This window comes from Ascaphus truei, chromosome 17, assembly GCF_040206685.1.
Source record: "Ascaphus truei isolate aAscTru1 chromosome 17, aAscTru1.hap1, whole genome shotgun sequence".
NCBI classification, from domain to species: domain Eukaryota; kingdom Metazoa; phylum Chordata; class Amphibia; order Anura; family Ascaphidae; genus Ascaphus; species Ascaphus truei.
In genome coordinates, this window is record NC_134499.1 from 29,831,153 (window position 1) to 29,842,108 (window position 10,956).

General features: G+C 43.6%; 1 protein-coding gene across 1 annotated transcript; it reads right to left on the reverse strand.

The window, feature by feature from the left end:
- Window positions 1-632: 632 nt before the first annotated feature.
- SEC61A1 (SEC61 translocon subunit alpha 1) lies at window positions 633-10,618 on the reverse strand. The gene is made up of 12 exons (XM_075574568.1): window positions 10,322-10,618; window positions 8,731-8,798; window positions 8,410-8,475; window positions 7,314-7,392; window positions 6,735-6,866; window positions 6,410-6,519; window positions 6,050-6,203; window positions 5,663-5,823; window positions 4,100-4,297; window positions 3,175-3,366; window positions 3,006-3,082; window positions 633-1,703 (listed from the first exon to the last, which is right to left on the reverse strand). The coding sequence occupies exons 1-12, from the start codon at window positions 10,326-10,328 to the stop codon at window positions 1,517-1,519; spliced, it is 1,431 nt and encodes a 476-aa protein (XP_075430683.1). The 5' UTR covers window positions 10,329-10,618; the 3' UTR covers window positions 633-1,516.
- Window positions 10,619-10,956: the final 338 nt, after the last annotated feature.

The window sequence follows — 10,956 nt, forward strand, 5'->3', positions numbered from 1 at the left end:
AAGTAATGTTTTGCTCAGTGTACTCACCAGTTTGTTAAGAGCAACTGGTCATACAGACTCACCCAACCAGGCTACTTCATTCTGTGATGTTATATAGCACTTCCCTCAACTAAGGATGGACAGAGAACGCCTTTTATAGCTTGTCCAGCCACCAAGGAAAAGGGGAACAGGCAGCAAAAGTAATGCAGCGCAACTATGCAGGAGGCGTTAAAACATCACAGCAGAAGCTGAATGATGATCTCTGTCTGGTTGCCACTTCTAGAAATATAAACCAACAGTTTAAAACAAAAAAGTGAAGTAGAAATGATCAATTCTATATAGAAATTCTGCAGCTGCCTGCCGGCATTACTCGTGTGATGGGTGGGGGGTGTGTATGTAATTTTAGTGCGTGCAAAGGGGCCATCATCAGAAGGCCTGCTTATTTCTGACATCAGTTTGCACAGAAAGTGAGGAACCCAGCGGACCGAGAAATACACACGCTGCAGCTCGGAGCAAAAATGGCCAAATGCTGCAAAAAAAAAAAAAGTTTATTAAAAATATCAAAACAAGATTTTTTTCCCCCCTATAATAAAACCTAACGCCACTTCTTTGTAACACTGCTATTTTGCCTCGTTACAAATAAAACAGAAACCTAGTTTTGTTTCATTTTATTTTGGGGAGGGGGGTGGGCACAGGATAGGAAAAGTCATTTGAGATCTACAGGATCAGATAACTTCTCAACTGGAAGCCTGTTATGATATGGAATCGTACAGTACAGCACCTCCGCCACTCGGAAAACGCTGCCACAATGAAACTTGTATATAACATTGTTTTACTTAAGCAAGTGAATATTTGAAAGGATGCCGGGCACGAACCAGAGAGGCGAACACAAAAGTAAGACGATAGCGTACGACCCGTTACATTCCTCGTGTATCTTCAAACACAGGAGTTTAACTACACAGTCCAAACGATTAGTCTAGAGCAAACATCCGATTCACGATGGACATCGCAGCTCAACCCGTTTCTGCAGATGTGCAACTAAACCAAACCAGCATTTATATTAAAGAAAGGAGTCCTGCTCAAACATAAAAGCAGTCCTTTACAGGAGCAGGAAAAACTGGGCTAGAAATTATTTTAAAAAGGTTTTATTGGAGAAAAAAAATACCCCTTTTCTGCTCCAACGCTGGGCAGAGATGCGTTGACCACAAATCTGCTGGGAATGGACCGAGCCTACCAGGTGCGATTCTAAATAAATGCCCTACTTTAATTCATGCTCATTAACAAAAATTAAAAATTGTTCCCCCTCAAAAAAAAGTTTTTGCGCAGTGTCCGAGATTTTATAAAATGGGCAGAACATGGTGTAAAAAAAAAAAATAATATTGAGGACTTTGTTGGTGAAGTGACCACATTCCATGATGCGTCCAACCCTGTTTGAAGTTCCTGTAATAAACGCGGAGCATTTGCTTCCCAAGTCGTGCGCTGGATCAACGTGGGCTCCCATCCTGGTGAGCGGGAGGACTGCCGGGCACGGGGAGGTTTAGAAGAGCAGAGCGCCCATGCTTCCGACTTCGCTCTGCTCCTTGACGAAGATCTCAAAGTACTGGTAGATGATGGTGACGGCCAGCAGGATACCCGTCCCAGAGCCGATGGCCCCCAGGAAGTCTGCGAGGACAGATAACGCGCCGATGCAGAGCCCGCCGAAGGCAGCAGCCGTGGGGATGTACCTGTGACAGGTAAGAGTAGCTTTGTTAAAGGGAAGTAGCTTCAAACTTTATAGAACAGCTTGCTTATTAAAAGAAGGTGCCGTCCATCTCCAACTATACCACTCAATCTTAGGTGGATTTTAGTCATTCATTCAACAAGACTTCTGCAGTAATTATTTCCTATATACACACTGCCACAGCAGAGAAATATCAAGTGAGCAATGATTTAACGCTTAAAATGGTGACCCTTTTTCTACCAGAAAGAGATGTTAGCTGTGTAATTAAAATATGTTTACAGTAAGAACTTTTTTGGTTTCCCTCAAAAATTATTTGGAGGGACACCACCTTTAATGGGATCTCATGTGTTTTGGAGTGCTAGCTTTCCTGACTTGGGCAAATTAGTCACACACTGCCTCAAGGAACACAAAATGAGACTGTAAACTCATGATGGGGATTAATTCCTCTGGTTTTAGCACGGGGTGGTAGATGTATAGAAGATTTTGTTATGCCCATCTTTAATATAAATGAGAAGGGAGCAGCATATTTAAATGCTCTAGAACAGTGGTGTTCAACAACTGCAGTCCTCAAGGGCCGCAAAAGGTCTGGTTTTCAGGATATCCCTGCTTTAGCACACGTGGTGCAGTCTGACTGAGCCACCTGTGCTGAAGCAGGGATATCCTGAAAAACAGACCTGTTTGCGGCCCTTGAGGACTGGAGTTGCGCAACACTGCTCTAGGTTCCACATGGTCGCTGCTTTGTGCTACTAGGAAGCATATGTGGGATTGCAGGAGTGGGATGCAGAGTATAGTGACAGACCGTTAATACAAAAATATTAACCTGCTCTGGGAAAGTATTCTCTCTGTCCCATCTATATCCAGAATTTATAGCAGACGAGGGCACACAATCTCAGGTAAAACTGCTCCAAACAGAACCACCACAGGTCTTATTCTGCTTAAAGCAGCAGTTCCCTCTGTCTCACCCCAACGCCCTGCTAGGAAAACCTTTGGCCCGTGAGAATCGGGAGATTTAAAGCCACTATTTTGTTTCCCTGGAGGGGATGGGTAACAGCGGCACCTTTCCTGCTAAGTATTTAGCGAAGCAGCACATTCCCAAAGCTGAAATTAACAGGGCTCCGCTCCAGAGCCCCCTGCTTCCTAAACACCCTCGCTGTTTGAATGGCCCGGCAGCAAAGGGGTTAAAAATGTAGGTATATGGCTTGTTAAACGCCTGCTTTAACAGAAGTGCCTGCAACATGTTACTGGCTTCTTTGGCTGTGAAGGTATTCATACCAGAAGACTGCACGGTCCTCAGAATACTGCTCACCTGTTGAGTTCATGCACCATGGACGTCTCCCTGTGGCCTCTCATCACCATCTGCTGCTCTTTCAGCTGCTTTGCGACCTAAAGACACAAACAAAATGCTCAGGGATGTAGACGCACCGCCCCCACAGTGAGACGATCTGCGTGTGCCGCGGGAGGGTCTTTAAACTTACGTCCTTGGCAGAGGAGCCGGACACTTCAATCCAAGTCTTAGAGAAGAACGCACAGGAGCCCAACATGAAGACGATGTAGACCATGGCATGTACCGGGTCGTCCAGCACCGAACCAAACGATTCCGGCGGCGAGAGGTAATAACACAGCCCTCCCACGGGGTAAGCCCGGGCAGGACCACTCGTGGTAGCGTCCTGAAAACAAAATCTCATGGTCAGAGCTCAATCCTTCTACCCCCCTACTGCGGCTCAACTCAAACTGTTAATTTTACCTTCTGCAAGCGCACTTTGCTTCTAGTTCATATTAGGATGGTAAAATAAAAATGTAGCCAAGTATTAATATGAAGCACGCCCCTCACTCCCTTTCTGCCCATTACGTGATCGTCTACGGTGTAAACTAGAACTCGAGAGATTAGTAATGGGGTGTCGCATATTGGGATGCCAAAACTGGACTACCGCTGGACATTTCAAGCTTTACACACGCACGGAAAATGTGGCCAGTTATACTGGCAGCAGGGAGCGTTACCGCTGAAATCACAGATTACTTAGAAAAACAGCGTCTCATACAGCGAGTCTCCACCAGAAGGGCAAGGACAGAAACTATTCAAACTTTAACAACCAGAAAGTATTTTGGTTTGTTGGTCGTATCTTTGATCTTATGATACTTTCTACAAATAATTAGTCAGTAGATTTGTGTCGAAATTAATTTCCATCTTATCCTCACTCGGGATTTGTATGAAGTTAATCCAAAATGAAAAAAAAACGCAGTGGTTCGTTCTGTTTAAGCGTGTTATGATTTATCGTAGTGATCGCACCTTTGACTTTACCGAAGGCCATTTCGTTAATTAAAAAAAGCCTCATAACTGGAACTATCAGAACAGTCACAAGAAACCTCAGGTAAATACTAGGTGCAGAAACAGGTACTTACAGACCAGGTACCAAGCAGGTTCACCAGTAGGTTACCGCTGAACCGGGCAGACAGCATCTGGGAGATAACGTAGAGATTGGAGACTAGAGCCGACTGCAGGATTATCGGGATATTGGAGGTGTAAAAGAGTTTGATGGGATAGGTGTTGTACTGGCCACGGTACCGGGCAGATTTGATGGGAAGATCCACTCTGAACCCCTGCCGGAAAAAAAAAAAATGACATTTTTTATTAGGATTTACAGTTTTCCATGGGAATTATTACACTGCAGACTTTATATGCAGCACTTTATAAACGATTTTAAAGCAAGAAAAGGGTTAATGATACTGATTTTATACTTGGCTAGTGGTTAAAGCTGCAGACCAATATCATACGTGTGTTTTTATTTAATAAATCAGTTCTGACTATGAGAAAATGTGTAGCTGTTTTTATACAACTCTGAATGACATTTTTAATGTATTATAATGTAACAAGTTTTTTTTGTTTCTATAGCAACCATTTACAAAGTCACAGATACTGAGTCAATACTCCTCTGCAGCCATTCAGTGAACACCTGAGCAGAATCTTGATCGATCACAGGAGAACGGATCGATTGGCAACTTAGCTAATTACTTACTGTGTGGATTGTATTGATGCGCATATTAAATGGGGGGAATGGCAGCTTGGACTGCTGCTTCAGAAGGATGGGAGTGGGGAGCTGTATGTGTTTTCAGATCTATTGTTCTGACACGAGCCGCACGTTGAGCACTAGTCGTTAATGACAATGTTTCCTTAATTATGCAGTGAATGCCGAACTGTGTAGTACAAAGGGTGGCCAACTCCAGTCCTCAAGGGCCACCAACAGGTCAGGTTTTCGGAATATCGCTGCCTAAGCACAGGAAGTGCACTCAAAGACTGAGCCACCTATGCTGAAGTTAGGATATTCTGAAAACCTGTCCCATTGGTGGCCCCCGAGGACTGGAGTTGGCCACCGCTGGTGTAGCCTGTCTCAGGGCCTAACCTGAACATCAGGTGCATAATGTATTTGAAGTGAATACTAGAAGACTATAAAACCATCACAAACAATCAGGGATGTACTGTACTTATAAAACATTCAGATTTTATTTAGCTGGGGTCAAACGCCCCCCCCCTGGATTTATTGCAGAAAAGCTCAGATGAACCTGGGAGATTTAAAGCAGCAATCCTCTCTAACCACCCCGTCTTTTTATTTGTTTACAGGATTGTATCCAGGGGGCCCTCCAAAAGGTGAACCACACTATGTTAAGCTATGGGGACCATCAGGTTAGGTGTCAAGTTATCAGTATTACTGCCTGGTTTCTAAAGGGGATTTAAATGGACGCCCAAGAGGAAGCTGCAACGGAACATATTGTGTCTTCCTATCAGCCCGAGATGTGGCCGCCATTTTTGCCCCCAGTAGGAGATTTACCCCGACAACTTCACTGATAAGTATCTTGGGAACTTTGGGGTCCATGGAGCTGAAATAGATCTGGTTGCGCTCCTGGAAAGTGTGTGGGGGTGTTGCTGCTCAGATGGAGAGCAGGGGGAATACGCCGGATAGGACGCACCTGGAAGTATATCACCACGGCGAAGACGAAGATGGTAGCGATGAGGTTCATGAGGTTGGGCAGGTTCTGGCGGTAGAAGGCCTCTCTGAGGGCGCGCACTTTATCAGTACGAGTGGCGAGCAGGTGAAACAGGGCGATGATTGCGCCCTCGAACTCCGTACCTGTGAACGAGGCGCAGGGCAGGCAGCAAAATTACAAGTTGGGCTTCTGAATCACAGCAGAGATCCACCCAAACAAACGCATTTAAAAGACCCGTTTAACGATACAATCCTTAACCCCTTTGCTGCCAGGACCAGCAATGCATTGACATGTCGGTCAGCAAAGGAGTTTGAAAAGAGATCTGATTTTAACCCATGAAATCAAAGCACTTTAACTCTGAATGCGCACCTCTGCCGGTGTTCACAGTGGTCGGACTGAATGCTTTCCACACGATTGTCTCGCAGATGTTGGTAGCAATGAAGAGAGAGATACCGGAGCCCAGACCGTAACCTTTCTGCAGCAGCTCATCCAGGAGCAGGACGATCAGTCCGGCAACAAACAGCTGGCAAAGAAAGTTTCATTATGGGTGGAAACAAGGTAAAGGCCGTCAAGATTTATTCCATCAACTTCCAGGCAAACACTGTGCTTGGTTTGTAGGATGTGCAGATCAGCGAGTGCCTTAGCATTAACAAGGCCGACGCGTAATGGGAAAGGATTAGACAAGGGTGCATTATTCTTACAGAAAAGACCCGCAGACTTTCCCGTTACCTGGATGGTGATGAGCAAACAGATGCCAGCACCCATCTCTGAGGGGTCTCCGTACATCCCAGTCATGACGTATACGATGGCCTGACCAATAGTGATAATCATACCGAACACTGCAGAGAGAGGGAGACACAAAGCTCAGCGAATCACAGGGCGATTAGATGGTGTGTGAGGCAAGTGAGAAAATTCATGGGACCATAAAAATCAGACACAAGGGCCCTGCGTCAAAAGGACATCAGCATAGCTTCAAAAACAGGACCGATGTTTATAGGAACACTGATGGATATTAAGGTTTAATGTATGCGCATGTAGTGCAAGTCAGGCTTACATTTCTGAGCCCCGTTGAAGAGCGCTCTATCTTTAGGGGTGTCGCCGACTTCAATGATCTTGGCGCCAGCCAGAAGCTGCATGATGAGACCAGAGGTGACAATAGGAGAGATACCCAGCTCCATCAGAGTACCTGTAACGCAGAGAACCCGGCGAGTTAACGCAAATCCCAGAAAGTGCAGAGACTCCTAAACAAACAGCATGAACGTAAAAACAAAAAATATTAAGGGGCTATAACTAAATGTGATGGGGTAAGACCAAGTATAACCAGGATTCACTTTGATGTGGCCAGTGAATAAGCATTGCAAGGTGAACACGTGATTTATATATCCAAGTTCACGCTGTCTGGGAGCGATGGGTATTTATTGAACCTCGAATTCTGCTCTACAAACGGCTTAATTTCCACAGTCCTAATAAACACGAGAAATCTGGATTGGCAACCAAGAGGTTAATATTCATTGACCAACAGACTGCTCATTGGTGGCAATATGAAAATACACCTCCTTATCAACACAACAGTGTTTGCTTCCCTTAAGCATGAACCAGGGAGAGGGGGGCAGTGCAAATAATGTAACGTTACCTCTGTTAGACGCCAATATTACTCTCATCCAGTAGAAGGGATCTGCGGAGTCTGATGACATGATGCCGAACAGCGGGATCTAAACGTTTAATGAACAGCGGGTTAGAAAGTGTAAACTTCTGAAAAGCGGCAAACCCTCGTGGGTCTGTTCCATATCTTTCAGGCGTACAACTTTTGTGTGCGTGCGACAGCTGGAAACAAACATAGGTGACTCACTAAATAGGGAAGCACAGCCAGCAAAAGGTCAGACCTGGTGTGTCCTGGGGCAGAATTCTATCGAAATATAATACAAAGTATGCGGCATGCACAACCAGGCGGAGCCTGTCTGCGTACATCCGAAACCAGATTAAATGTAATAAAAATTTTGAAAAATGCAGGCACTTTCAGGATTTGAAAATATATTTTAAAAAATTAGTAATTTGTGGAATCATCAAAATTTCGACTTATGCATAAGTCTATCTCCAAGTCTTGAGAAAGGTTTATGTATAAGCCGAGTTGTTGATTAATTAAATCAAAATTTTGAATAGTTTTTCCAAGTCCGGTGAGTGCCTGAATTTAATATAAACCGTAAATTTTGGTTTTAATAAAAGGTGATATGTCACCTGTGTACTTCCAGTACAGCTTACAGGCTGACAAATTGGGTTACCACAGCAACCCCCCCCCCCCCCCAAGCCATTTCCTCGTATTAGGGGTCACCGGCTACTTCCAGACGCCCTCCATCATAAACAGGGTTTAGCTTTTAATAAAGAAGAACAACCCTGGGACCAAGATGCAGACAGAAATTCCCCCTTTAACCATGTGTTCGGTATAAGAGTCTCTATATGAAGCTCACAAAAGCAATACATGCTAAAAAATGGTCAAATATACTTTTCTACGTGACAACTCAGCTTTTCTGCCAAGGGGGCAATTTCCATAAGAAACAAAGATTGCAATAGAGAAGCAAAAACTTTCAAGGGCATGAGATTGACATTATTTCCTTAGAATGGAGGCCCAGTTTACCCAGATGATATAGACAAGACCTGTACACGCCAACTGCATTACTCAACCGCTCCCAGCAGCAAAATACAGCTGGGAAATACTTCAATTGTGTTCTTACCTGACAACATACTAAGAAGATAAACAGTGTGATTGCTGTCCATAGTACTTTTTCCTTAAATTGGATCTGTGGAAAAAGAAAGAAGTCCAACATGTAGCGATTAATCTCTTTTGTGATTGAGGTTTGTACTATTAGAAAAACATTCCAAACTTTCAGGCTGCTCCTTGTGGCATCATTTTTGCTGTCAATTATTTCATATGCGTAAAAAGATTAGCAAGTATAATTTTTGCAGTCTCTAGGAGCATAAAGATTTCTTAATACTGGAAAATATAAACAATTCATTTACACTTTGCGAAAACAATGCACAGTAATGATACATACCTTTCGTTCTGGCTTTTGGATTTCGGGCAATATCGCACAGAAGGGCTTAATAACTTCAAGAAATTTGACTGTTTGAAAGAAAAACTAAATTAAAAAAGTTTCGCAAATACATAATAACAGCTTCAAGCTAATGTGCTTCAAGAGAGAAACTTCATAATTATTACATCTCCCATTTGGATGCTTCACAGGCAGCTAAAACCTCGAGAGATTCTGTCTTACAAGCGATTTTAATGTGTGATATTTAAATGTTGATGTTATAAATTTGACGCCAAACTCTGGAGATTGATTATTGTTAGAAATGTCCTCTCATCTCACTATTCGCTGGGCAGAACTGAGCTACAATACAGAAACCATCGACATGATGCCAATGAGACCTCTCCAACAGCAGCATTAATGTGTGCGTTCACCTGTACATACTGATCAGTGTTTTTCAACCAGGTTTCCTTGGAGCCCTCGGGCTTCCCAGGCATCCCTGCAATTTTCAGCTCATTTGAAAATTGGATCAAATATAGAAGAATTTACAATGCATCTGATCTCAGACGCGCCATTAGAGAGGGTTGGGGTGGGGGATCCTCAAAACGTCACTTCGGGTTCCTTAACATATTTTTTTTTTAAAAGAAAAAAAAAGTTGGAAACCACTGGTACAGATAATAAAACCATGATATGCCAAAGTAACCGATCACTTCACCACCCCGTGATGAAATTCCTGGAGCACCAGACAAAATAATTGCACAAGTATAGACACGTATATGATGCCTTTGCCTGCACAGAACAGCGACATACCATCCAATTACAATCCCAAACACGTAATATTTAAATCATACTGTATATACAATTTACTTATCCCCAATCACTGAATCTCACACCTTTCAATACACATTGCAGAGTGACATGTAGGGTGACCTTAGATCCCAGTTTAGCCAGGACAGTTCCGGATTGTCATTAAAATGTGTCGTGACAATCTTCTCAAAATCATTAAACATCCCCAGTTTTTTTTCGTGTTTGGACTCACTTAAAACTCTCAAAACCATAGAAATAGACACTGCATGTTTTTATGTGAGCGATCATAGAGTAAACATTTAAAATACGTTGGTAAACTAATTACCGGTAGTTATATGTAATACAGTAATGCAATGAGAGTGTGTGGATTAAGGATCATTTAAACAGTTTAATATAAATCAACCCGTTGTTCTGATATACTCGAGTTTGAGTTTGGAAACAAAAATCAACAACTCTAAAGAATACATGGGGACGCCATTAGACAAATACCATAATAATATTTTGAACAGATGTTTGTTTTACAAATAATTTGTGTCTCGGTTTTCTACTTTTGAAAATCTGGCCACCCTTATGAAATGATATATATTTATATTTTATTATTATTACAAAGGATTATACATATATATATATATAAATATATATATATATATATATAATATATATTTTATTTTTTTAAGGATGATGGAGAAATAGTCTGATAAAATATTAAATATGAAATAGGACACTATTTCTCACTATACACAGTGTACAGAAGGAGTAATATAAAGTGCGCGGCCTTGTCTCCCTCTCTCTGCTACCGGCCGATACTCACTCCCCATGGCCGGTCCTGGTATGTGGGGTCGCTTGTTGGGCGGCCGGTCTGGGTGTGTGGTTTCGGTGTCGCTGCTCGGTCCGTGTGTATATGGGGTCGCTGGTTGCACAGCCGGTCCTGGTGTGTGGGTGGGCGGCCGGTATGGGGGTCGGTGTCGCTGCTCGGGCCGCCGCTCCCGCTGTGACTGACTCTCCTCCGCTGTGTGAGAGAGAGGTGAGGGGTTCCCGAGACACGTCACCGCTCGGGCCGCCGCAGACACACGTCAGTAACCGGAAAAGAGAAAGAGAGAGGCCCCGCCACTTCCGCTTCCTGCCACGCTAAAAAGCGACATTCCTCACCGCAGGAAAACGTGGAGCAGCGGCGGCCATTTTTGATACTGGAAAGGGGGGACTTGGCAACATATTACATCTCCGCATCTTGAAGAAAATGGATCGACTGCTGAGTCTCATAAAGTAAAGACACCATGTCCGATTCATGCTCTGGGCTACCTTTTGTCACCACTGAATCTTGCTGTCAGCTTGGGGTCTCCCTTTCCTCTTGTCCTCTTCCAAAATGGCGGACGCATATGCGCGACCATGTCCGAATTGTTACGCAACTTCCTTTCCGCCTTGCCCTACAGGGTGAGGGAGCGCTGA